At 48.5% G+C, this 26,069-nt stretch overlaps 1 protein-coding gene across 1 annotated transcript in view; it reads left to right on the top strand.

Moving 5' to 3' along the window:
* The first annotated feature begins 7,241 nt into the window (after positions 1-7,241).
* Chst15 (carbohydrate sulfotransferase 15) overlaps positions 7,242-26,069 on the top strand; it is a 33,822-nt gene continuing 14,994 nt past the window's right edge. The window contains exons 1-4 of the mRNA XM_051145449.1: positions 7,242-7,908; positions 8,711-9,050; positions 11,213-11,359; positions 15,714-15,870. Of these exons, the coding sequence (XP_051001406.1) occupies positions 7,363-7,908; positions 8,711-9,050; positions 11,213-11,359; positions 15,714-15,870 (1,190 nt within the window). The 5' untranslated portion in view covers positions 7,242-7,362. The remainder of the gene's footprint in view (positions 7,909-8,710; positions 9,051-11,212; positions 11,360-15,713; positions 15,871-26,069) is intronic.

Raw genomic sequence — 26,069 nt, 5'->3', positions numbered from 1 at the left:
GAAGGAAGGCCTGCCCATCTAGTTGGGGTGAGTGGGGTCGGTTCCCTAGACAACTGGAACAAAACAGCTGCGGGTATCATAAACACATTATTGCCTGAAGACACTGGGATGTGTGTGTGTGTGGGGGGGGGTGGCCTACCCTGGGAAGAACTCCCCTCTGGTTCCAGCACTGCTAAAGCACGGTGTTATTTGCTTTGGGTGTTACAGAAGAGAGGCTTTCAGAGCAGGACCAGCTCCTTGATTGATTAGCTGTATGCCTGGTGAGTTGCTTCAGCCTGTGTTGCCCCCTCATAAGCTTTACGTGGCGCTCTGTGAAGCTCATAACACCGTTGTTGCAGCTGCTCTCTGGAGCTCCAGCGGCTCACAACCTGTAGCAGAGGGTATTGGTAAGTTTTTGCTGCATAGTGAATGGTGGCTAGAACAATGTGGCCGGGTCAGTCGGGGTCTAGATCCTCCTCGTTGGCTTTGGCTCTGCCATGTGTCTGCCATCCTTCAGTTGACAGAGCCATGCTCTTCTTGTGATGACCGCAAAGATGCCTGTGGGCTGAATGGACACACCCTGTGCCTTTTCACCTGGGCTTAAGCCTGGCACATGGTCTCTTCTACCTGGCTAAAGCAGGCCACCTGACTCCAGCTGGTGTGAGGAAATAGTCTGCTCTTTATTGCAAAGTGCAAAGTCATTCACACGACAAGAGTGTGACTATAGGTAGGAATAATGAATAAAGTCCAGTAATGCAATCTGTCCTAAGTAGTATTTATAAATAATAATTAGCATTCATACTACCGTGGGCCAGCACTATGTGTATGCAGTACTAACATTTATTAAGTGTTTACGGTGGGTCATCCTCATAAGCGTATTATGTATGTTAGCTCACTTGATACTCATTGCATTGGTAGGCTATAGGCCCTTGAGTACTTTTACTTCTTATTCAAGGAATAAGAGAGGAGAAAGTTTTCATGCCCTGCCAAGGTCAAACCCAGGCAATTTGACCACAACATCCAGACTCTTAACTCCCAAACTGCGGGTGACCTACACTTGCCATTTTAGAATGCAGAGGGCCAGATAAGTCACTTGTCTGAGGTCCCTTGCTAGAGAAGAGCTTGGAGTCCTCACCCGCCTGATCACTATGTGCTTTCTACAATGCTAGAGGGTCGTGTGGAGAAGAGGAGCGACTCTCTTCTCTTAATTGACTGTAAAACTTCAGGAATAACAGCCTGGTCTACAAAGTGAGTCCAGGATGGCCAAGGCTACACAGAGAAACCCTGTCTCGAAAAACCAAAAAAACAAAACAAAACAAAACAAAAAACAGAACTTCAGGAATAAGATTGACAGTGGAACCCAAGAGGGGGCTTAAATGGCCAAGCTCTTACTGCACAAACCTAGGGCCCAGTGTGTATACCCCTAGCATCCCATGTGGAAGATCCCTGGGCCTTGTAGGCCAACCAGTCTAGCTAAATTGGTGAACTCCAACTCAGTGAGAGATGCTGTCTCAGAAAATAAGGAGGAGGATGGCTGATGATGACATCTGATGCAAACCTCTTGCACACACAAATACACACACACACACACACACACACACACACCACAGACTGACATTGCTAGTACAGAACTCTGTTGTCTGTTAGCTTTTTTTTCCTTCCTCTCTTTATGATATCTTTGAGCTGAGTCAAAAAAATTCCTCTTTCTACTTGCAGATTAATATTCCTTGACAAAAGGGTATTTTCATATACATAGCCCAAAGAGAGATGTCAGCATTTAGATATACTAACCGGAAGAAGGCTTTGTGTTTTAGTAAAGGTTAATTAAGACCCATCAAAAATTTCCGCTTAAAACATAAAAGTGAAATCGTGTAATTAGCTATTTTCCCCTTTCTCCCCCCAGAGGGCATACATGAATGTTTCGGCTAAATGAAGCTATTTATTGAAGTCCATCCAGATTTCCTTTGAAGTTTCATACATCTTTCTTCTGCTCTATCAGCTTCTAGCTACAATAATTTAATAAGTTTTTCCTAGGGTGAAATTGGATGCCCTTTATCGATCTTTCACTGAGGGGCATTCAATTACTTAATCTAAAGTGGTATTTCTGGGTCTCTCAATTACAATTTTGTTATAAATGGTTTGCTAATGATGCCTGGGGTACACAGGTTAATAGGGGGCATCCAAGCAAAGGCTGGGTAATTGAATGCTTTCTATTTGGGGACCAGTCATCTGATCTCTCACAGTGGCACTAGGTTCGCACAGGTCTGGTCTGCATCCACAGGGTCCAGTGTGGAGCCCTGGCTGGGAGGCGACAGAACTGTAATCTAGCCCCAAGTACCTTGTTTTACTACATGGAGGAGAGAGAGCATGGAAGGTCCTGTCTAACCTGAGCCGACTGGCACCAAGCCCCTGCATTCCCGCCAGGCCAAGTGCAGGTGGAATGCATTACCTGTTTCTGAAGTAAGAACGCTTGGGTGTAAAGTTTCTGAGTGGCTGCCCATGGGATCACCTGTGGTGTATGGAAAAAGCCAGTTAAGGGGGTGGAGGTGTGATATCAATCCATTTGCCTTCTCCTACAGTCACATGGGTTGGATTTCCCCCTCCCGCCTCCTAGCTGTGTCATTTAATAGCTACAGAGTTCATGGAGAGCCTTGGGAAAGAATATGTAGCGTGCCTCTCTTTATGCACTTGAGGCAGTATTACCGCTAACTCTAGCCTTCAAGACCGTATAGAATCTAATCTCTGCTCGCCCCCACCTTCTCCAAACCAGGACAAGTCCCCAAGGATCTACCCACAGGTAGTTCTCAGCAGCTTTGCCCCTGCCCCTGCCCGATCTTTCCCCCTCTATGGAACTGGTCGTTCTTCCTGTCCCTCTAGCTTTGCTCAGTGGCAACTCTGAAGTCACTCTTTGCTCATTGTATGTTGGATCCACCTGGGGGAGACTAAGGGGACCTTTGCCTATATCTATACCTGGGTTTTCTTGCCCTGTCTCAGGTGAGAGGTACTGCTAGCATCTCGCGGTTGAAGCCAAGGATGCTGCTGAACACCTTGCTGGTCCTACAGCACAGGAACAGCCTGTCCTGTGAGGAATTAGGCAGCCAGGCCCTGCATTGTGGCATGGAACAGTCCACACCCAATGCCTGGAGTCTGAGGGATCATTCCCAGGCTTTAGAGCCACTTAGACCTCTTAGATCCACTTTAGATCCCTGTCAGGAGTGCTGGGTTCCCAACATCCACACTCGCACCTGAATTGACCACATAGGCAAAGGCTCCCAGGGTTTCCTGAGTGGTTGCATCACTCTTTATCAGGAGAATGTTGTTCAGAGCTGGCTAGCACTAGCGGCCAGTCAGGCACGGGGAAGAATGCCAAGGATCCCCCTGTCATGAGCCAGCCAGATCCCTGTGGTTTTGAGTTTGGACAGAGGTCTCATGGCATAGGGGAGATGGCTTATATCCTCTGTCCCCAGGGCTTTGATGTCCAGCTTTTCTTCATCCTACCTGAGAGTTTAAGCTTTAACCCAGCCTTGGTCTTTCTGAAGCTCAGTCTCCATCCAGAAGCTCCTAGCTCCTCTAAGGGTCACCTCATTAACATAACCTCAGGTGTGGTTGAAAGGGGCAGCTCCTTGCAATCAAGAGAGATTCCAAGCTGTGTGCAGGCAGGGAGGAGGGAGGGGGCGTGGAGGCTGAGGCTAACTATCAATTGTAAATGTCTGTGTGCATGTATCGCATGTATCTACATGCTACATTTTATAATAACTTCTGGTCCCTACCCTAGGATGTACGCAGCACAAGGTCAGCCTTGAACTAGTGAATGAATGAATGAGTGAATGAATGAATGAGAACACATTGTATTAGAATGTTTTTGGAGGGTTTTTCTTAGTTTTTTTTTTTTTTTTTTTAATGAGTAGCAAGCCCATCTCAGAGTAGTTTGCCTAACAGGAGGTACAGCTGCTGGGGAGAGGAACACGGGGCATGTTGGAGCCCGTCTTCTGCCTCATCCACACCCATTAAGATTATCAGCCTCTCCAAGTCCTGAGGTTTATTTACTTTGCTTGAAATAAGATAGTTTAGCTTTTGGGTAGGAATGTTCTGCCCATTCTGTTGGGTTCAGATGATGTACATTCTTGTTCTGTGGCTTCAAAGTCCTTGTGTGTTTAAAAAAAAACACAAACAAACAAACAAAAAAACCTAACACTAGGACAGAAGAGTGTGAACACACTCCCACTGAGTCCCAGCTTGGAGCTTCATTTTTAACCCCGCCTTGGCCTTGTCTTTGACAAGTGAAAAAAAAAATATTTTCTTGGCTTCAGGGCTGATGTTTCCAAGGAGGGATCTTGCCCTTTTGTTTCTTTCATCTGGAGAAGTGTTTGTACTAAGCAATGGGTCAGGGGTGACAGAGCAAACTGGAAGCAGAAGCTCCTGATATGCCTTGCCAATTATCCTAAGGGAGGAGAGGGACCCAGCCTGGTCCCAGGGCATCTCCTCCGATACGCCTCAAGTCTGCTCCTTCAGCTCTCTCAGGCTCTGCCTGACTCTCAGCCCCTCAGACCAGTACTTCTCAATCTGGCCTCCTGGTTATAGTGAGAACTCCTTGAACTATTTTGTATGCGTGTGCGCATACACTCGTGTGTGTGTTTGTGTGTGTGTGTGTGTGTGTGTGGTGTGTCTACGTGTGATTTGGGAGCATATGCCATGGTATGCATGAGGAGGTCAGATGACCTCAGAAGTCAGCCTTTGACTTCCACGTTGTTTGAGGCAGTCTCTCTTGTTCATGAGGCATATACCAGGTTACCTAGGCGCCCAGACTTCTGGCAGTTCTGCTTCTGCCTCCCATTTTCCATAAAACAAAGGGCGGGTTAAGGTGTCTGCCTTTTACGTGGGTTCTGGGCATCTGACCTCAGGTCATCATGTTTGCACAGAAAGTGCTCTACCCACCGAGCCGTCTCCCGCAGTCCCGCACAACACAGCTTTTGTTTATTATAATTCCTGGCTGTGGAGTCGCCAGGCTCATTTTCATAGGAAAGATCCACAAAGTGCCGCTGTAATGAACTGTATAGAATTTGTCCAGTTCACCTCTCTTCTAAATATTTAAGCACAAATGCTGGCAGCAGGCAGAACACTCTGTGGGCGGAAGAAATGCTACTGGCTAACTCTTTGCCAGCATATTTCAAGAAAACACGGCTTTGTATCCAAGTGACATGAAGGTTTCCTACTGTAGGGTTGTGACTGTTTAGATCTCTAGCCAACATGTAGAGTCTGTAATGAAGGCTTAGTTACTGCCACTTCTCTGGGGACAGAGGCTTGTTTGAGGTGTACAGTGGATGGATGTGAGTCCACCACCCTTGGGCAGTTGTCAACCTAAGGAAAAAGAATGTGGTTTAGGGTCTCCCATCTGGGATTGTATATCACATGCTTTTAAAACTTGCTGCCAAGTTAAAGATTGTAGTGTGACCGATGATGACACTGTTATCCATGTTGTGTGCGTTTCCTGGGTCACTAAACACATGCCAGGCCTATACAAACTCTTTCCACACGTTAATTAATTTTGTGCCTTAAAGAAAAGTTACTGTTATTATTCTAATTTTACCAGTCCTTGAGGAAGTGAGCAGTCAGAGAAGTTGAATAGCTTAAGGTCACACAGCCAGTGGTGGGCATTGATGGCAGCTAGAAACCTAGTCAGGTTTCTTCATTAGTCATCTATCGCTCCTTTAATGACATCTCCAAAGAAGTGTCATTTGAGGGAAAAAAAAAATACACTTTAGAACCATGGCATTATGTTAATGGATTTTTAAAAATCGGGTCTTCCTTGGGGTGATGAAAGTGAAAAATGACTTGAGGGTCTGAAGTGTTACGTGGCTCGGGGGGAATACTGTACATTGGATTTAATTGCTTAATAACTTAAAGTCAGATGGTTTTTAAAAATATGATACACCTGACTGAAGAAGAGGATCATTTCATTGTTGCTAAGTGTTCATTAACTTTTGCTTCCTAAGCTGTAGCTGAGAGACTACAGAAGCTCTGAGGAGACAGCCTGGTTCCCTGGCTTTCCCTCCCCCCTCCCATCCCTCCTTACCACTCCAGATTTATCATTGAGTTAAAAAATGGTATTTTGATTCCTTCCTCAAACTGGAAGTCACTGATGGTCTTAGTTCTTCCTCCCCTCTTTCTTTCTTTTTCTTTCTTTCTTTCTTTCTTTCTTTCTTTCTTTCTTTCTTTCTTTCTTTCTTCAAACTGACAAAAGCTAAAGTTATGTGGGATGAGACACCTCCATTGAGGAAAGTTCCCCAGCAGGTTGGCCCGTGAGGCATGTCTTTAGAGCAGTTTCTTGTTTAATGATTGACAAGACCCAGCTCACCATGAGCATTGCCACCCTGGGCTGTTGGTCCTGGGTTGTGTTAAGAAAGCAGGCTGAGCAAGCCATGAGGAGCGAGCAGTAGGCAACATTTCTCCATGGCCTCCGCTTCGGTTCCTGCCCTGATTTCTTTCGATGATGGACTGTGAGGTAGAAATGTAAGATGAAATAACCCTTTCCTTGCCAAGTTGCTTTTTGGTCCTGGTGTTTCATCACAGCAGCAGAAACCTAAGTAAGATACTGACCGGGCGTGAACCTGACTGTAGTTGTGTAATCTTGAGATACTAGGGTGCCATAGCTCAGATATGTGAAAGCAGAGGTCTTGCAGGTGCAGGCGTATGCAAATTGTGGGTGTTTGGGGACACATTTGGTGACAGAGCATGAACCCCCAATCCAAGCACAAAGGCCCCAAACATCTCCATTTTGTATGATCTGTGACTTGCGTATGAACAAGTAAGTGTGGCTGAAGTGGCGAGGCGGAAGAGGGGAGATCTATCTGTGCTCTTCTCCGGGGATCAGTTCCTGTGGTACCATAGGCACCACACAAGGCAACAAGACTTACCTTTCTTTATGTTTAGGTCACCTGGAATTCATAAGAATCTCCTCCCCACGGAGAGAAAACATTACGGAGGAATGCCAGTGAGCCTGCCAGCAAGGAGCCCATGATGTCTTCTACTCTCCAGTGTGGCTCCACGCTCTCTACCGATGCCACCCCAACCTTCTTTGGTGCCATGGGAAAAACCTGAAGCTCAGGCAGAATCGCTTCCAAACCTGTGGCCGCTTCAGTGTTGCCCGGCTGGTGTGGAACCCACAGTCGGAATTTGCTTTTTTTGTGTTGTTCTTCATATCCGAACCAAAGAGTGCACCTCATTCTCTTGTGCGTTGGCGTCAGCTCTCTTCTGCACTTGCGCCTGTCGCTGGTGCCTTCCCACTGTCTTCTGTCATCCCAGGGCACCCTTAAAGTTTCTCACCAGACTACCCGAGGGCTGGCCCATGGCTCTCTAAGCCATCTGTCCAAGAGCTCTACTACCATGAGGCACTGCATTAATTGTTGCATACAGTTGTTCCCCGAGGACACACACCAACAGCAAGTTGCCTGCCAGGGAGGCCCCCACCACGGTCATCAGGCCTGTCCGACTTGCAAAGGAGAAAACAAAATTCTGTTCCGCGTGGACAGTAAGCAGATGAACTTGCTTGCTGTTCTCAAAGTAAGGACTGAGAGCAATGAGAACTGGGGTGGGTTCTTGCGCTTCAGGAAGGGGAAGCAATGTAGCCTGGTCTTTGGCTTGATCATAATGACTTTAGTGATGGCTTCTTATATCCTTTCTGGGGCTCATCAGGAGCTTCTGATTTCATCCCCTTTCCATTACGGGGGCTTTCCCAGCAACCCCAACTTAATGGACAGCGAGAACCCTAGTGACGTGAAAGATCATCACTACCAGCCTTCTGTAAATAATATCTCTTATGTGAAGGACTACCCAAGCATTAAACTAATTATCGACAGCATCGCCGCCAGGATTGAGTTCACCACCAGGCAGCTCCCAGACTTACAAGATCTCAAGAGACAAGAGTTGCACGTGAGTAGCAGCCAGTCAGCCAGTCTTGATGATTGGCTTTTTTTTTTTTTTTTTTTTTTTTTTTTGATGATTGGCTTCTTTAAAGAATGGATGCTTTCTTCCCTACCACCATCTTTGGGAACACAGGCGGAACATGACAGGTGTTTCCTAGATGCCTTACAGCAAGGATAATTTGACAAGCCCCGGGCTGAGAAAGCTCTGGAGGCCTCTGCTGTGGGAATGCCAAGGAGGGAATTTGCTGTCCCGAATGGCCCTGGAGATGTTTAAAGATCTTCTCATCTCACCATGGCATTTGGGGACTGCCTGCCTGGGGTCATGGTGGTTCCAGTTGCTTCTGTAGATCACCATCATTTCATAATTAAAAAAAAAAGAGAGAGATTTACGTTAGCCTTGTGTATGCCTGTATAGAGGTATGTGCGTATAAGGGCACATGCCCTCGGAAGCCAGAGTGGAAGTTGAATCCACTGTAGCTAGAGTCACAGGTGCTCGGGAGTTGCCTTATGTGGGTGCTGGGAGCCAAACCCTGATCTTGTGGGAGAGCAGTACGCACTCTCAGCTACTGAGCCACCCCTCCACCCCTATCATTTAGATGATGTTGTTGAGACAGAGTCTCTCTATGTAGCATTGGCTGTCCTGGAACTCAACTGTGTAGGCAAGGCTGGTCTGGAGCTCACAGAGACCCACCTGCCTCTGCTTCCCAGGTGCAAGGATTACAGCTGTGGGTCACCACTCCTGGTTCAGAATGTGTTTTTGCTAATTGCCTTCCTTTGCGCTGTCTGTCTTCTTTTTTCTTTGACTGCAGATGTTTTCGGTCATCCCCAGTAAATTCCTTCCGAGCAGCAAGAGCCCCTGTTGGTATGAGGAATTCTCCGGCAGGAACAACACTGACCCCTACCTGACTAATTCCTATGTGCTCTACTCCAAGCGGTTCCGCTCCACCTTCGACTCTCTGCGAAAGGCATTCTGGGGCCACCTGTCCCATGTGCATGGCAAGCACTTCCGCCTGCGCTGCCTGCCACACTTCTACATCATCGGGCAGCCCAAGTGCGGAACTACTGACCTCTATGACCGCCTTCGGCTGCATCCAGAAGTGAAATTCTCAGCCATCAAGGAGCCCCACTGGTGGACCCGGAAGCGCTTTGGTAAGTGTTGGGTCTCATGTTTTCCTAAGTCATTCTGTGGATGTGTGTTATTGTGTCTGGTGAGCGTTGGGCGTGAGATTCCATGGAGATAGGCAGAGAGAGCCTGGAGAGAAGATACACTGAGATTCAGAGACATGGCACTTGTCATTAGATGGGTACTTTTAGATGGGTACTTTGCTCTGTTTTTGTTTTGTTTTGTTTTGTTTTTAGCAACAACAAAACACCAGTGCTCATTTGGCTCAGGATTCTAGGGGCTAAAGGTTCCAAAAAACCTTTTGTTGATGTCCCGGTGAGAGAGTGTTGGCTACGTCACAAGATGGCAGAGAAAGGAAAGAGTGACTAGCTACACGCAGCAGAGGCCAAGTTCATGGTGGGGCCTGGCTTGTATAGTAACCCACCCTCCCAGGAACAAAGTCACTCCAAGGGACCAGCATTAAGCTTCCATAATCCAGGCTCTTTCCACTGTGCTGTGCTTTTTAAAGGGTTCCATGACCTTTAATGTCCCACTCTGGGTACCAGCCTTGCCAGGCTTCCAGCACACGAGCCTCTGGGGGATACACTCAAACCATAGCAACATTTCAAAGGCAGCGATCCACCTAGTGAGCACTGGTTGAGTGCTAGCTGAGTGCAGGGGAAGGGGGCGAGTGTATGATAGGAACTTCTTGTTGGTGTGTGTGTGTGTGTGTGTGTGTGTGTGTGTGTGTGTGTGTGTGTTACTGAGAGTTACATCCCTAGCTCTTTTAGTTGTCCAGGAGAACTTTAACACCCAACCTTAACAACAATCAATATATGCTAGAAAATGGGGTGGCTGACACCCAGCCCTGGGGTGCTTTACTGAGGTCACCACACCTGGAGGAGACACAGCTATGGGCCCCAGCTGTGTGACCTGCCCTGTCTACATCATGTGTCTCAAGTGCCATGGAAATACATATCACCCCTGGTTAACAAGGTTGGCTGTGGGCCCCGCCTGCCTTGCCCTTCCTCGTAGCCCAGTTTCTGTTCTACCCAGCCCCAGGCACCCTATGGCCCTCGGTCACTGTTTCCTGTCCGTAACCTTTTCTTTGTGCCAGGAGACATTTGGTCACTGAAGCTAATGGGTGATACGTGGCCTGTTGTCTGCCAAAGTCTGGGCGGGCCATGGAGACAGTTTCCATATAAAGGACACAGGACACTAGCAGAGAATCTTCGACGCTTTCCTTAGACTAACTTCTCCTGACAAATGTTTCAGTTCCTCCTTTTTTTTTTTTTTTTTTTTCTCAGTTCATCCTTTTGATGTGCATTCTGGAGTGCTTTAGCGTTAGCCGCTGAGTAGCCAAGGCCTAATGCATTTGGTGTACGTGTCGGAACACGTGCTCTTCCGCCACAGCCTGTGTTTCTCCTAAAGAGAACCAGCTTTCTCCTGGCAGGATGGAGGAAAGGACAGGGCAGGGCGTGCCTCAGCTGCTAAGATTCAATGTCACCTTGAATTTCCTATTATTTTGGCCAGAACTGTTCTTTCTCTACTTTGCAATAACTTTGGTAACTGTAAGTGCTGGGCAGTGTATGTTTTTAAGTGTTTACAAGCTATTTTAAGGCAGGGAGCACATCTCATTTTGTGTGTGTGTGTGTGTGTGTGTGTGTGTGTGTGTGTGTGTGTGTGTTTGATGTCAGAGTCTGTGTCCATCCAATGAGGGCACTGTCAGCTCGCCTTACTGTTCGGACAAGTAGCAGGGTGCTTGAAGGAGCACCTGCTGGCACTATGAGGGTGACAGGATGCTGCTTCCTTGCTGCCTACCTTTTGTCTTTCATATTTGGCATGCCTAGGTGCCACCACTGTGTGTCTGCTTTAATCTCTCTTAGTGAAAATGTTAATCAATTCTCAGCTCTATCCCTCCATGTTTCTCCTTTTTCTACCACTTGAGTAGACATGGCATCTTTTAAGTGGCTGCTACTGGAGGCAATGGTGATGTCTTCCACCCCGTGAGGCGTGTGTGCACTGAAGCAGGCAGGCACTGACCGAGCACTTCATCCCGCACCCACATTGCCTCCTCCAGAAGCTTAGCTGCATCAGTTTTTTGCTGCTAAAGTTCGGTCCCCTTGGACTTTCTCCCTCCTTCTCTGGTCATGGCCACCCCATCAGTGACAATGTTGTCTTCAGTAACTTCACTTCCTGGTTCCTGTAGGAATTGTCCGCCTGAGGGATGGACTACGAGACCGCTACCCTGTGGAAGATTACCTGGACCTCTTTGACTTGGCTGCACACCAGATCCATCAAGGATTGCAGGCTGCCTCTGCAGAGCAGCCAAGCAAGATGAATAAAATCATTATTGGTAGGTACGGCTTCTGGGTAACTTCAGGGGAGCTGGCTGAAGTGGCCTCTTTGGGGTGCTGGTCCATATTCTGGGTTCAGCTGTCTCACCCACAGAGTGAGTCCCTTCCCCATGTGGCTGTCACTCTTAGTCCCAGGTAAAACAGTCACACTGTTTGTACCGTTACTATGAAGTAGAAACACTTACTGAGCTTGCTTATTCTGTGCAGACTCAAAGAGGGCTGAAATGGCTTTTTAAAGAAAGTTGCCATTTCTTTGTTTTCTCCTCACAATGCCCTGATCGGAGTGAGCTTTCTGAGGAGTCACTGATGGGATGCCAGGACTGTGGATTGTTGAAGGGGCGGAGCAGCATCTCCTCTTAGTCCCTGCAGAGCACTGCACACACCCTGGGATGAGTCGCTGTGTAACCCAAGTGCCTTTCAGCATTCAAACTGAAGTTGTTTGAGCAGCACGTGCTCGGGACCTGGAGGCAGGCGAATCTTGAGTTTGAGGCTTTCTTGGGCTCACTAGCAAGACCCTGTCTCAACAAAGCAAAACTAAGCAAAGCCAAACAAGCAAGGCAAAGGAAGATGAAACAAACTGAGATCTCTTGGTTTTAAAAAAAAAACTGCAAGAACGTTTTATTGAGAATTTGAGCCAGATGGTGGTGGCAGCAGTGCACACCTTTGATCCCAGCACTTGGGGGGCAGAGGCAGGTGGATCTCAGTGAGTTGGAGGCCAGCCTGATCTACAGAGTGAGTTCCAGAACACCCAGGGTTACACAGAGAAACCCTGTCTAAAACAAACAAACAAACAAACAAACAAACAACCCCCCCCAAAACACACACACACACACACACACAAGCAACAACAAGAAAAAGGGAAATTTTAAATTTTAGTTGTTTATATTTAGATGTGCACATGTGATACACACACACACACACACACACACACACACACACACACACACACACTGAAATGATTACTTTAGCTAATCAGCTGAGCATATTGGTTTCTCTACAGCTCCTTCCCTTCATCCTTTACACTCTTTCCAATGGTGGTGAGAGGCCCTGCGCCTCTGCTTAGCAAATGACAGCACCCAGTGGGACAGAGCCATCGCTTTGCAAGCTAGACTCATCTCATCCGACAGAGCTCTTCATCAGACTCTGCTCGAGAGGAGGCGTTTATCTCCAACGCCTTCTGAAAAGGAGAAATTGAATCATACATTTCACTTAAACTGGTTCCCGAAGCAATGATCTATTTCATGTTCCTGGATCCATTACATTTTGAATCTCTAAATCAAATAAATCTCTTGGTGAGTAGGAGAGATTGTGACCAGCGAGTTGGATGAAGACCCTATCCCTGACTCAGTGAGGAGATTCTAGCATCTGCCAAAGCCTGGGCAGAGTGTTTTTTTTTAATTCTTAAGTATACTCTCTGGGATCCACTGGGAATGCACTCTACCCACCCTACACCTACAGTATGATTGCCTGTTAGACTTTTTTTTTTTTTAATTTCCAACTCAGGGGTGAAAACACCCCATTTAATAAATCTAATTAATATTTTGCTGAGACTCCCATACCATATGCCTCTGGGGAAATCTCAGAATCTTATGAAAGAGCTAAAAATATTCCACCCAAAGCCAAGAAACAGACTTAGAAAATGAATGAGAAAGGAAAGCCTTCGTTTGGGTTTCTAATTATAGTTACTGCTATATTTCAAAAAGAACAAGAAATAAAATGCCACACGGATACTTTCTCCAAGCCAAGTTTGCTGCTGTCTCTTGTGATGGCCTCTTGGTGTGACAGGCAGTGTGAAAAAGCAGATGACAAACCGGCATCTGGCTCTGCTTGTGTCACCATCCAGCTCTATGCCACACGTTGTCAGGTCATTGTTTTCATCCCAGTCCACAGGTCTATAAGATGGGATGGTTGGACCAGATCAGCACCCCGCTTCTCCCAGCCCCGGAATGGTCCTCAGCCCTTTTCAGCTCTTCCTTCCAATGAAGGCCTTGGCAGAAGTCCTAGGGTCACATGACCTTGGGGGATGGGCCATGGGTCAGAGGAGGCCTTTTCTCTCAGCAGCTGCTGGGAGAAGACACTCAGGGACTCAGGACTGAGGTAGCCAGGTTCTGTGGAGCTGGGGATGCTGACTGGCCCTGCTCCACCTGCAAGGTGCCTTGTCCCTGCCCACTTACATGGTAGCTGATGGCCTTTTGAACTTCTATTTTTGTTTTTTGTTTTTTGGGGGGGAGGGTTCAAGACAGGGTTTCTCTGTGTGTCCTTCTCTGTCTTGGACTCATTTTTGTAGACCAAGCTGGCCTCGAAGTCACAGTGATCCACCTGCCTCTGCCTCCCGAGTGCTGGGATTAAAGGCATACGCCACCGTGCCTGGCCTTCTTGAACTTCTGATTTCCTCTTAGAGGAGACTGTCTATGCCTGTGTTGTTTCCCTCATTGGTCCCCAGTGCCAAGACAATGTGGGACACAAATTAGATGTCAAATGAATGCTTTCTGGATGGATGGGGCCTGGGTGGACAGACTGATGGGAAGATGGAGCCTACATGGTTCTAGAACCATCTCCCTTTTGACATCTGACAGAATTTGTGCCAGTTTTGGTTTAGACACTCCACTTGCATTTCATATCCCGTACTTCATTGTGAGCCTATTTGCCAAAGGATGTCTGGTTGACTTGTCTTTTCTCTCCTTGCTATGTTTAACAAACAAACAAACAAACAAACAAACAAACAAAACTAAGAAAGGCAAGAAGGCTTGGACAGGAGTATTCGCCTGACAGGATCACAAACCGAGCAGGAGAAATGGGGCTGCTCCCTTCACACATAACTGGAACATGCCTATGACTGATCAGTCTCTTTTAGCTCGGCATGCCCCTGGATGAGTGGCATTAGATGTGGCACATGGTCTGTGTCCAGAAATCACCCGTAGGTCTGACAGCCATGTTCATTCCATCCTGAAGGAATAAGCTGGGGGTAGTGCAGCTATGGAAAAGACAGGAACTGTCGTCATCTCCATAGGTCTCCGGAGTCGCCTCCCTTCTACATTTCTTCAGACAGCCATAAAACAGAACAAGATAAATGCGGCCAGGAAGATGGCTTATTTGCAAAGCACTTGTTGCACAAGCCTGAGGACCCGAGTTTCGATTTCTAGTGCCCATGAGAAGGCTAGGCATGGCCATGTGCCTCTGTGGTCCCAGTGGGTACCCGTGAGAAGGCTAGGCATGGCTATGTGCCTCTGTGATCCCAGTGGGTACCCGTGAAAAGGTTAGGCATGGCTATGTGCCCCTGTGGTCCCAGTGGGTACCCGTGAGAAGGCTAGGCATGGCCATGTGCCTCTGTGGTCCCAGTGGGTACCCGTGAGAAGGCTAGGCATGGCTATGTGCCTCTGTGATCCCAGTGGGTACCCGTGAGAAGGCTAGGCATGGCTATGTGCCTCTGTGATCCCAGTGGGCTTGCTGGACAGCCTGTCTAGGGAATTGGCAAGCTCTGGGTTCAGTGAGAGACCCAGAATGAGAAAAGATAGCGCAATAGAGGGAGACATTCCTTGTTGACTTCTGGTCTTTATAAGGAGATGCACGTAGGGATGGATTTCATAGCCTCCTTCCCTACACGTACAACAACAACAACAACAATAATAATAATTAGCGCAGTTATCCAAGAGTCTGTATAGTTGAAGTGCATATGTCTTGTGCTCACCTCTCTCCCCAAAGCTCTACTTCATGCTTTTCATCCTTCTGTGGGGCGGACTCTGATTAAACAGAGTTGGGCCCTGTTCATCCATCCAGCAGGAAGTATTGGCTATATAAAGAGCAGGGGTGAGGTGTGGGTAGTACACAGCTGGCCACGCAGGAAGGTGGGGGCTGAGGCTGAGCCCCCTGTGCTCCTGGCACAGGCTTCCTCTCATTTGGCCCTAGATTGTGCCCGTGACTGAATGTTATGGTTCCAAGGAGAGATAGGCGTGGACTGCATTCAAGTTTCCACTGAGGGTCAGCTTCCCCAATGATTCCTTTCTCTTCCTGACGGCTTTGAGGGAAACCGTCTAGTCTAGCGGATTCTCAGTGGGCCCTTAAAATGCCACAGAGCGATGAGCTGCCAGAAAAGCTAAATATTGTGAAATTGAAGTCCTAGGTGTTAGCGAAGGTTATATTTTTGTTCATCCAGAAGGAAGAAGCTGGGGGTAGGGGTGGGTGACAGTTGTCCTCTCACCAGATGCCTGGAGTCCCATCTGCCAACCATGGCTGATAGGCTTGCCTGTCATGGCTGTTTGAGAGGAAGGCGCAGGAGCCAAGCTTGGCCTCTGGCTCACAGCGGGGGCGGGCCCATACTCTATGGCCTAGCATCTGCTCTGTGTCTGTTTGCAGGAGAGGCCAGCGCCTCTACCATGTGGGATAACAATGCCTGGGGCTTCTTCTATGACAATAGCACAGATGGTGAGCCACCGTTCCTGACCCAAGACTTCATCCATGCCTTTCAGCCTGAAGCCAAGCTCATCGTCATGCTCAGGGACCCTGTGGAGAGGTGAGTGTCTGTCCGGGGCGCCGGTGTGCTTTGCATTTTTGGCGAAAAGAAAAGGCTTTTCGGAGCATGGTGTTTCCATCTCATCATAGACAAGATTTGCCTGTTTAAGAAAAACAATAAACAAGCTTAGCTTGTGATATCACTGCTGTTTCTTAGGTAAATGTTGTTTTGAGGGCAATCCTCCCAAGCATTTAAACAAACTGTGGCCTATTCTCTCAGCAGTGTTGACTGTGGTCTGTGGGTGTTAGCCTCTGGGGTGTCTGACTGAGGGATGCAGGATACAGTGCTGTTGGGGCTTGGGGGATACCCTTAGTGTCAGGGGTGTTGGGATTCTCACTGTGCTCAGACTCCCAGAATTCCTTGTTTCTTTAGTTGGTGAGTCTGCCTCAGCCCTCACTCAGCTCTGAAAATGTACATCCCAGTCCCCATGCCCCGCCCCCCTGCCACCCCTCCTGCCCCCCGTAAGCCAAGGCAGAGGACATGACTGACAGGTTGCTCTGCCTCTGATAAGGCCAGGGCTTGCTCAGGTCTGCATGAAGCTGGGCTGGCGGAGTTGAACAGATAACCTAGGGTGGTGATGCCGTGTGTACTGTAGACTACCAGGACCTTTATGTCACTTAGGCTACTGTGCCTTCTGAAGGAGAGATAAACCTGTTTTTGTTGTGATCCCAAGTGTGGGATCGGAACAGCCTTGTGAGAACAGGTGAAGTTAATCCACTAGAAGACAAACCACCTCATGTGGGAGCTTGATTGTTGCCAGCTGAAAAGATTCCGTGAACAGACTCTGAGAGGAGATATATAAATGAGCCCAGAACTGGAGGCGGGGTCTTTGGAGACTTGGGATAGTTTTGACTGTTCATAGCTCCACTTCGAGATGCTCCTAGAGAGAACCACTCCAGGGAAGGCTTCGGGGCTCTGGCTCCTGCTGAGATTCCAGGTTCTGGTTACTCCAGGTTCCGGCAGAAGAAATCCTACTGGCAACACCAGGAGAATCGTTCCTTGGAACTGATATCCTTACGGTTTTGTTATTCTTTAATCCACTTTTCCTATTGTTTCGGTTAGTTGGGTTATAAGGGATGTGTGCTCGGTTAATAAGTTCGTAATAAAATATATTGGTTAAAAAAACTAAACCTACAGCCCTCCAAATATGCCACCTCAGGAACGAGGGGTCTCCACTCAAGATGGCCAGACTAGGTCAGAACAGCTCAGCTTCCTGTCTGGAGATTAGCTGTCTTTTGTCTACACCTTCTTCCCGTCTATTCTCCTGTAAGCCATACCATCCAATCTGATCATTTCAGACTATGAAAGCTACCTGATGTTTAAAGCAAGGCCTGTGCCCTTTGTGCCTTGTTTTCTATGTTTTCCTAGGGGTTGAATTATGACCCCTTTCCCAAATAAGACATGCTGGGATCCTAAGTCCTGGTAGCTTTATCTGGAAATTGGGCCTTTGGAGATGAATTAAGCAGTTTACCCTGCAAAGAAATTGAAAGATGTGGCCACAAGGCAAGGAATTCCAGGGCTTGTTGCATTCGTTTAAAGCTGGGAGACAGGCATAGAACCTTAGAAAAAGCCAGCCTTGCTAACACCGACATTTTACAAGTCTAGCCTCATGAATGATGGGTGAAGAGTTTCCTGTCATGTGCCAGTAGTGTGTGGCACTTTGTTACCACAGCCTAGGAAAAGCCTATTTGATTTTTTTCCTCAGATGGCATGGCTTCCTGGCCCCACTGTAGCAATGGCTGTGTTTCTTGTAGACATGTTAGGGACTATATCAGAGATGGGCCATGTATGATCTCCCGAGCAGAAAGCTATTAGACTTTCTTGTGTGTATCCTTCCAGACTTCTCGCCTGTCAGATGCACATATGTGCCATGTGTGTGCGTCTGTGAGTACAGGGTTGTGACTATGCAGTCTTGCCTCTAGCATGGCTTCCCGAGAGCACATCCTTGTGCCTCCTACTTGATCAGCTGGATTTCCAAACCCTCAGGAGGCTCCAGAGGGCCTCCGGCTCTTCTTTAGACGATTACTCAATAGAGGGCTGTCTCTCTGGAGCAGCCTGGGACACAGCAGCCTCCTGGGTCTACACCATGGGGCAGCCACTTCATGTGGTCCCCAAGGCAGCCATGTTTGCTTCTCTTTTAGGCAGGAAGTTGACCCCTCCCCCCTTTTTAAAATTTTTTATGGAGTGGGCTGGGTTTTCCTGGTCCAGAACAGCTGAACTGGGGGTACATTCCTGTGGACAGGACTGCATAACTCTGCAAAAGACAGGCTTGAGGAAACTGACCCTCACCACCCGCTGAGGTATTTTGACAGCTGCTTCTCCTTCATCCACCATGCCACCTCAGCCTAAGTTCCCTGCTAGAACATTCTTTCTGATCACCACGCACTTCTCTACTGTTCTTCCCGCTGCTTAATTCTTAGCAAGGACGGCCAGATAGTGGCCAGTTTCAGAGCCTGAGAACCGAGGCTTTGGCAAGCACTTGGGGCAGATGGGGATTTACTGTCTGACTTGCTTCTGTGTGTACCAGTGCTGGGAAGACAGGAACTCCCAGGCTCGCTGGGGAAGGAAACAGGCAGAGTCCCACTGTGTGTCATCATGGTCCTACTAACTACAGCTGGAAGGGAGAGAAAGGGAGCAGCTGCTCCCGGGTTGGGTTTTAAAGGATGAGTAAGGGTTTGCCATAGAGGCAAGGATGGAGGCAATCCAGGGAGATCCACCCTGAACGGGGAAGACATCACATATAGAGACCATATGTCTTCGTGCTGGAGAGCGGAGCGTCCTTTCTTGGGATCGTACCTCCACCTTTGAGGACCAGAGTACTATGTAGTTGAGCCTTGGAACAGCAGGGCAGCCATGCTAGCCAGTCTCAGACTCATGGCTAGAACTAGGACCTGCCCTACCTGCCTTCCTGGCCTGGCTGTGGACCACCCCTTTGCGGAAGGTTCAACTGGCTCACTCTGTGTTTCCTTCTTGCTTTGTTGTTTAAGGAACAAATGGCCTCTGCCAGAAACTGGAGGTGAAAGCTTTTGGCTTAACACAAATGTTTCATCTGTGAAAGTCCCTTGTTGAGCCCTCACTGCGTGCTAGGTGTTAGCTGATGAATGGCAAGCAAGCTATGACAGTGGTCCAGGGCTGTGGGTATTGACTGTGTTGTTACCAGTGTGATCCTGGTGCGGGGGTGGGGAGGGCTGGATGCCCTGCAGTAGCATGGGTTAGGCAGGTGGCTTGCAGCATTAGGTCGCTAGCGGTGTGATGAGCTGCTCCAAGAGGTCACAGCTTCTACTGCCCACTGACTGTCTCAGAGTTTCTGGGGGGAATCAGTGGCCTCAGTGCTTCATTACTGGGTTTTCTGCTTCAGGGTAAAGGTGTCTGTTAGTGTTGGGGTCTCATCCAAGAGCTTGGAAGGGAGGCCAGTCAGCTCTCACACTCACATGGTTGCCACAGAACTGGATTTCTGCGGGGCTGTGGGAGCACAAGCCTCTGTTCTTTACTGACTCAGCTAGAGGTGGCCCTCAATCCCTGGCCACTAGGCTTTTTCAACATGGCTGATGGTGTCATCAAAGCAGCAGAGGAGAGGTTGGCTAGCAGATCACTTGTGAGCAATTGCTGGTTATTTTGTGGGTCACAGACAAATCCCCTGGTTGAGTCACTCTTCTGGGTATTTATTTCCCACCTGGTGCCCATCCTGTAGCCCAGAGAAGAGTAACTTCAACTTGATGACCAGCTTTAGTGCCTGATGGGCCTATCATGTGCATACTTGTGCTGTGAGCTAGTGAGAGCAGCAGCTGTTTTCTTCTTCTTTTCTTCTTCTTCTTCTTCTTCTTCTTCTTCTTCTTCTTCTTCTTCTTCTTCTTCTTCTTCTTCTTCTTCTTCTTCTTCTTCTTCTGTTTTTCAAGACAAGGTTTCTCTGTGTAGCCTTGGCTGTCCTGGATTCACTTTGTAGACCAGGCTGGCCACGAACTGACAGTGATCTGCTTGCCTCTGCCTCCCGAGTGCTGGGATTAAATAGCACACGCCCAGCTGTTTGCTACTTCTTAAACATTACCGAGTGTATGCCACAGTAGGAGTTTCGCCTTTTGAAACCCATATCTCATGGCCTATTTGGAGTGGCCAGCTCAGCTCCTTCCCCAGCTCAGCTGGAAAGAATGATAAATATTGTGTGTTTAGGCTACTCTTGAAGAAACAAACACTACAGCCCAAGTTCCCATTAGTTGAACTGGCTCCAGGGCCTCTGGCCCACTTTAGCTGCTCCCTGGCTTTGACTTCTGCAAGTCGGAGATTCTTTGGGCCTCTCCATGCTAGCTGGATTGGCCCAAGTTGTTCATTTAATTCTACAAGTCAGCCAGGGTGGAGGAGGAGGGGGTCTTTGGAGTTTCTGATTCACAGCTAGCTTTTATTTCTGTTAATTGATTAAAGGCAGAAGGGTCGGACGTGCTAGGATTGGAGGAGGCTAATCCTAATGACTTTTAAGTTCCCAGAGAGAGACTGAAGTAATAAATCCAACCCCCACCCTGGGGGGAAGATAGAGGAATAATAAAAAGAAGTCTGTGGGGTGGTTCGAATGGCAGAAGCCAGCCACGAATTCACGTAAGAGACTGCAACAATTTAGAACTAATGGATTCCTGGCCTAAATTGTCCACTTAATTAAAAAGAAGCCACCAACAGATAAGCAGAAAATTTCTTCACTTCATCCTTCTCTGAAATGGTCCAGTCTCTTCCTCCTCTTCCTCCTCTTCCTCCTCCTCCTCCTTTTAAACTGTATCTCTCATTTGTGTGACCAAGAGAGTTTGCTCTCTAGTTCAGGGCCACTCTATATGAGGAATGGCTCATGAGGAAGATGACAGTTCCCTTGGCCTTGTCACATTTCTCTTCTGTTCAAGGGACATTAGGAGAGGGGCCTTGTACCATATGTTAAGGCTTTTATATGTCTACAGTTTTGTTTTTAACTCTGTGTAGTCATAGCATGAAGCCCAGAAATGACTGTTCAGGAACGATTGCTCTCCACATTTCATCATGGTGATGATGATGATGATGATGGTGGGTCTACAGGGAAGAAGGGCCCCTACTCAGTTAAGTAGATTTCCACCTTGGCCCCAATCCCGTGGGCCTTGAAGTCTGGAGAGCTGTGTTCTTCATCTGCTTATATAACTGATTTTTTTTTTTTTTTTAGCAACCCCCTAGACTGGTTAAGTGATTAATCTGCGTATAAACTGGGAAAGGAAGGAGGCGTTAGAGGAAGCGTGCCTGTTCCTTTGTAGTTGCTCGTGCTCAGGGGAAACACACAATAACAGTGAGGCTAAGCATTTGGATGGGGAGGTAGGCTTGATAGAGTCCCCATAGTCTGCAGACGGTGTGGAGGCGTCCAGGTGGGGAGCAGCTTCTACCACTGAGAGTGTATGCAGATGTGCAAGTGGATGGTGTGCCATAGGGACCCACTCCTGGATCCCCAAACAGCTTGCCTCAGGATCCGAGCTCTGCCACTAAAGGCTTTACCACCTGGGGCAAGTAACTTAAGCCGTCTGTGTCTTATTTCCTCATCAGCGAGACGGGGGAAGTGGGCTGTAACTCAATTAAATGTGCACTGTGAAACATTCGCTCATCAAATATTATTGAGCACCCTTGACGCGCTAAAGGCGCCGTGTACATGTGATGCTAAGCTGTCCATCTGCTTCCTGGGGCCTGTGGCTAGTGGAGGAGCGAGCACAGGCTTTAGTAAAAGCAGCATATCTGCTCTCTTGAGTGCAATGCCACGCCCTGCTCAGACTTGCCACGCCCTGCTCAGACTTGCCACACCCTGCACAAACCTTGCCTCTATGGAGCTTTGTCAGTAAGTGAGAGGGTGAGTGTGAGACGCATGCATGGATGATGTGAATGGCTCACCCGCTTTCTATTCCTTATCTCTTCATGATGAGTAAGTAGTCAGGCTGGGGTTCCATCACACCTGGGTCTCACAGAGCCAAGGACTTCTCCTTTGTGGTGGCTCATTCCTAACACGGGCACTGAAGGCGGCTATTAGATGAAGTCTGCAAACCACCCTGTGAGGAGTGTGAAGACGAGGCTGGCAGAGGAAGGGTGGGTCTCTGATGCATCCCACAGAGCATTGGCTGACTCTGTGGTTTGTTGGGGGCTGTAACAGTCCTTCTGCATTGTCCCTGGTTGGGGGGGTATTTCCCACCCATTAGCTATTGGATGTGAATTCTTTGGGGGAGTTTCCTCTGGGTGAGGTGAGTCTTTCTGTTAAAGTGGGGATGGGCAGTTCTGATGAAAAAGGAAGAGAGATTTTTGGTTTTGCAAAGTTGTGTGAGCAGTAAAGAAGAGGGGATGGGAGACTGAGCCCAGACTGGCCTTGTCCACTTGCCTCTGCTTCCAAGAGAGCCAGGTCTGAACTAGGGAAGGGGCTGGCACCAGTGGACGGGAGCTGGCCTAGGGAAGCCTCCTAGTGGCTGTGGCTGCATCTTCGACCTGAGGTAGGGATGACTTGCTGCTAAAACCCTCCTCCCAGCTGGGCCTCTCCTTGCCTGGGAGCATTGGCTCGAGACCACCGAGCTGGGAGGTGCCATTTGCAGCAGCCACACCACAGAACAGCGGGTATCTTTCAGGGTGCTGTGTGAAGACTATCTGGGGCGACCACCAGGAAATAGGAATACAGACTTTCAGACTTGAATCCTTCAGCTTCCAAGTTGTGTATCTTGAGGGTACATTTATCAGGCCATTGGCCATCCTGCTTATTTCCACAGAGACTGTTTGCAAAGGGCAATTCATGGGGGACAGTGCCGGAGACACCCCGAGGCAAGAGAGTGTTTCTCTACCTGCTGAGATGGGGAGAGAAGGGGTGTTCTAATGGGTTGAGATCTGAGCATGGACTCTGAGTAGCCTGGGGGGACTGCCCAGACTTGTCACACATAAGGCTGCTGAGGCTATGTTGTGGGAAAGGTCAGTGTGCGTCAACCATTGGCTGGATCTGATGTCATAACCATCCCTTTGAAATGAGAGCCTCTGTGCCGGAGACCTAGGCTGGCTTGGAGCCTCTTGATTTTCCCAGCTGCTCAAGCTCTCTGTCTGCCATCAGGATAACAGGTGAGTAGTGAGAGGTGTTGTGCAAGCCCTGCGTCTCAGGGATACCAGGAGTGCTTGTATTGTCACTGGAGGATTTGCCCCCATTCCGTGACCTCTGGTGTGATGGACACACTGGAAGAGGCAGAGGGAGACACAGAACCCACCAGTGTTCAAGGGACCTCAGATGCCATAGAGAGGGAGAGGAAACCCCTGGTCAGGTCCCAGCCAATAAGGCACCTTCCATCACTTAGATGTGGTATATCTCCTACCCAGATGCTCTTAATGGATAACACGAGGCTCCTCTGTGTCACTTGTCTGACTCTAGATGTTTCTCCAACTAGCCCAGCCTGGCTAGTCCTGCCTCCATGTAGCCCATGATGAAATACTCATGGTTTGTAATTCTGGAAGACAGAGGAGCTTCTTTTAAGCTACATGAAATGGCCAGGGTATTGCTTTTTCCTTGTAGGAAAGATATCTGTAATGATTATTGATGCACCAGATCAGAGTCTGGGAAAGCCATTGATCCGTGATTAGAATGTGGGTGCTGGCAAATGGAGAATAATGAGACCAGCTGCTCTGGCGTACATCTCTGTGTCCCATTTATTATGACTGTCACGTGGCCACAGCACTGGGAAATGGGAGTGGAGAGTTATTTGTAAGATACAAGTGTGTCCACCTTTCAGGGGCTCTTGGGTGAGGAGATGCAGCCATTGACATGAGAGGCTGTTGGTCAGTGGGGTGGGGTGGTGGTGGTCACGGGGGGAGAGAGAGAGAGAGAGAGAGAGAGAGAGAGAGAGAGAGAGAGAGAGAGAGAGAGAGAGAGAGAGAGAGAGAGAGAGAGAGTTTTGGGGAGAGCCAGCTTAGGAAGAATCAGTACACCCAATGGTCACTATACTAGTGCTGGCCTAAGACCCTTCCTCAAAATGTATCTCTGAGAAGTCTAGAACTTGGAACAGTCACTAGAAGGAACATACCCAGGTGACACCACCAACTGTTGCACGGTTGCGTTGCACGGTTGCATTTGAGCCTAACGTTGAAGGCTGTGAGTGACTTCTGACATGACTCTTCCTGCTTACTGGGCAATGCACATGTTCTGGAACTGGATGATGTTGATGGTTGCGCAACTCTGAACATAGCCCAAATTAACTCGTCCACTGAATCCTATAGTGCCTGGTTGTATCTGGCTATAAAAGGACTATGAACAAAAACACTGTAAAAAGAGAGAGGTTTCACCAAACCTAGGATCTGGGGCCTGAACCTGCAGAGTGCCCACGTGGAGGGAGGGGCGATGAAGAGATCTGATGTCATTAGGAGCAAACGCTGCTGACAGCTGCTGAATGATGCCAGCACCATTAGCTTGTCCAAGTGACAAGTGGCCACAGCATGTGCCGGTGTACGATGGGCTCCAGAGCACCCATTTGTTGCTGTTGTCATTTTTGTAGACGCTCCATAACACATTGGCTTTTTGTGACAATGGCCAGTACCATTTTTCGTGTCATCTCCATGTTTGTTTGTTCCTCAGTCGCCCATTGTAATTTTCATACCAGTCCCTATGACTTATCAAACAGTTCTAAAACAAAACCAGCTCCTGCCTCCAAATCACCATGCAGCTAAAGTGATAGAGACATCGAACAATATCCTCAAGCCATTGATTCAAACGGCTGGCAGCCATCTTGGTCAGCCACTGGCCTGTCTCCTACCCTAAGTTGGGAGGGGCTATGGGGCCTATGGGCTTTGGGGCTGGGCAGACCTTGGTTTGTTTGTTTCTGTGATGTGTGACCTGGAGTGAGCCTAGGAACTTGTCTTAACTCCACCTTCCTCAGCAATAGGGGTGTGGACCTCATGGGGGTGGTTGTGGGGACAGTGTGAGAACATGCATGCTTTGCCTAGCATGGAACCCTCAGGACCAGCCACAGGTTAGAAATGGAGAGAATTTCAAGGGCTAACCTGACTTGGCCTTTGCAAAGCCCAGGGACTAACAGTTGCTTTACCCTTGGCTCTTCCCGCTCCCAATCCAACCCAGCCCCCCAGCTGTGGAGTGGGCAAAACAGAAAGTTGTACAAGTAGAAGCCAATCAAGTGCTCAGACACTGAGCCACACCCATACCACTATGCTGACTTCTGATTGTGCTAACTCACAGCAGAGCCCCTTAATTGAGCAGCAGTGGCATTGAGCTACCCGTCTAGGTATTATGTGATAAGACACTGCCTGTCTCTGTGGGAATATGTGATCATTTTAAGGGGAGCACTCTTTTGCCCGCAAACACACCCTTCTACCACCTCTCCTGGAGTTCCAGGCTCCTGGGGTTCCTCCGTACTCCACAGAGCCGACAAGGCATGGCTGGCCCTCACACAGGCCCACAGTTACAGATCTGCACCAGCAGGCATCTAAAATAACCACAGCACAGAAGGCCTGGAATGTTCTTGGGCTTATATTTGGAATTGCCGTTGGAAACAGTCTCGGCCAAATGCAACACCCATCTGTTCAGAGTGGTTTGAGCCTGAGGAGATGAGGAGGATCACAGGAAGGCTGGGCAGCCCCGATGCAAGGGGCTAGGGGCGTTTGGACCCCCTGTCCCTCTTGCTACTGTAAAACCTTCATTCCTTCCAGTCTGGGTTGCTGGAGCCGCTGCCTTCACTGGAGAAAATTCCCCTTTTATGAAGCTGAGTTTTCCACCCAGTGGTCTGTCCTTTAGGGGTTCAGAAGAGCAATTGTTGCTAGAGTCTTGATTCTGCTCCGGATGCCATTCTTTTCCCCTCACCACCTGGCACCCAGCAACAGAGGTGGGTGTCTCTTTAGGTCTAGGATTGCCTGTCACTTTCCTGTACCTTCCCCAGACTTTTGTTGCTATCTTTGTTAAGGCACCCCCCAGGTGGCATCGGTGTCCTGATAGTCCTGTGATGATTCATTTCGCTCACGCTGTGTTGCTCTACGTCAACAGTGCTATCGGTGTTACAGCCGGATCTGCGGGTGTTTAGGTCTGTGTCTTTGCATTTTATGTTGCCACGTACCTGCCTGCTCTGTCTCTTTTAGGGCCTCTAGATACATATTCTTGATGTTTGCTGTCATTTACTGTGGGGCTTTAGTCATGCAAGTGGCTTGTCAGTCATCCAAGGTCATTATTAGCCTTGTTGCTGCTTTGT

Source organism: Acomys russatus, chromosome 5 (assembly GCF_903995435.1).
Source record: "Acomys russatus chromosome 5, mAcoRus1.1, whole genome shotgun sequence".
In the NCBI taxonomy this organism is placed as follows: domain Eukaryota; kingdom Metazoa; phylum Chordata; class Mammalia; order Rodentia; family Muridae; genus Acomys; species Acomys russatus.
The sequence above is the reverse complement of the archived record's forward strand: the minus strand, read 5'-3'. Positions and strand labels throughout refer to the sequence as shown.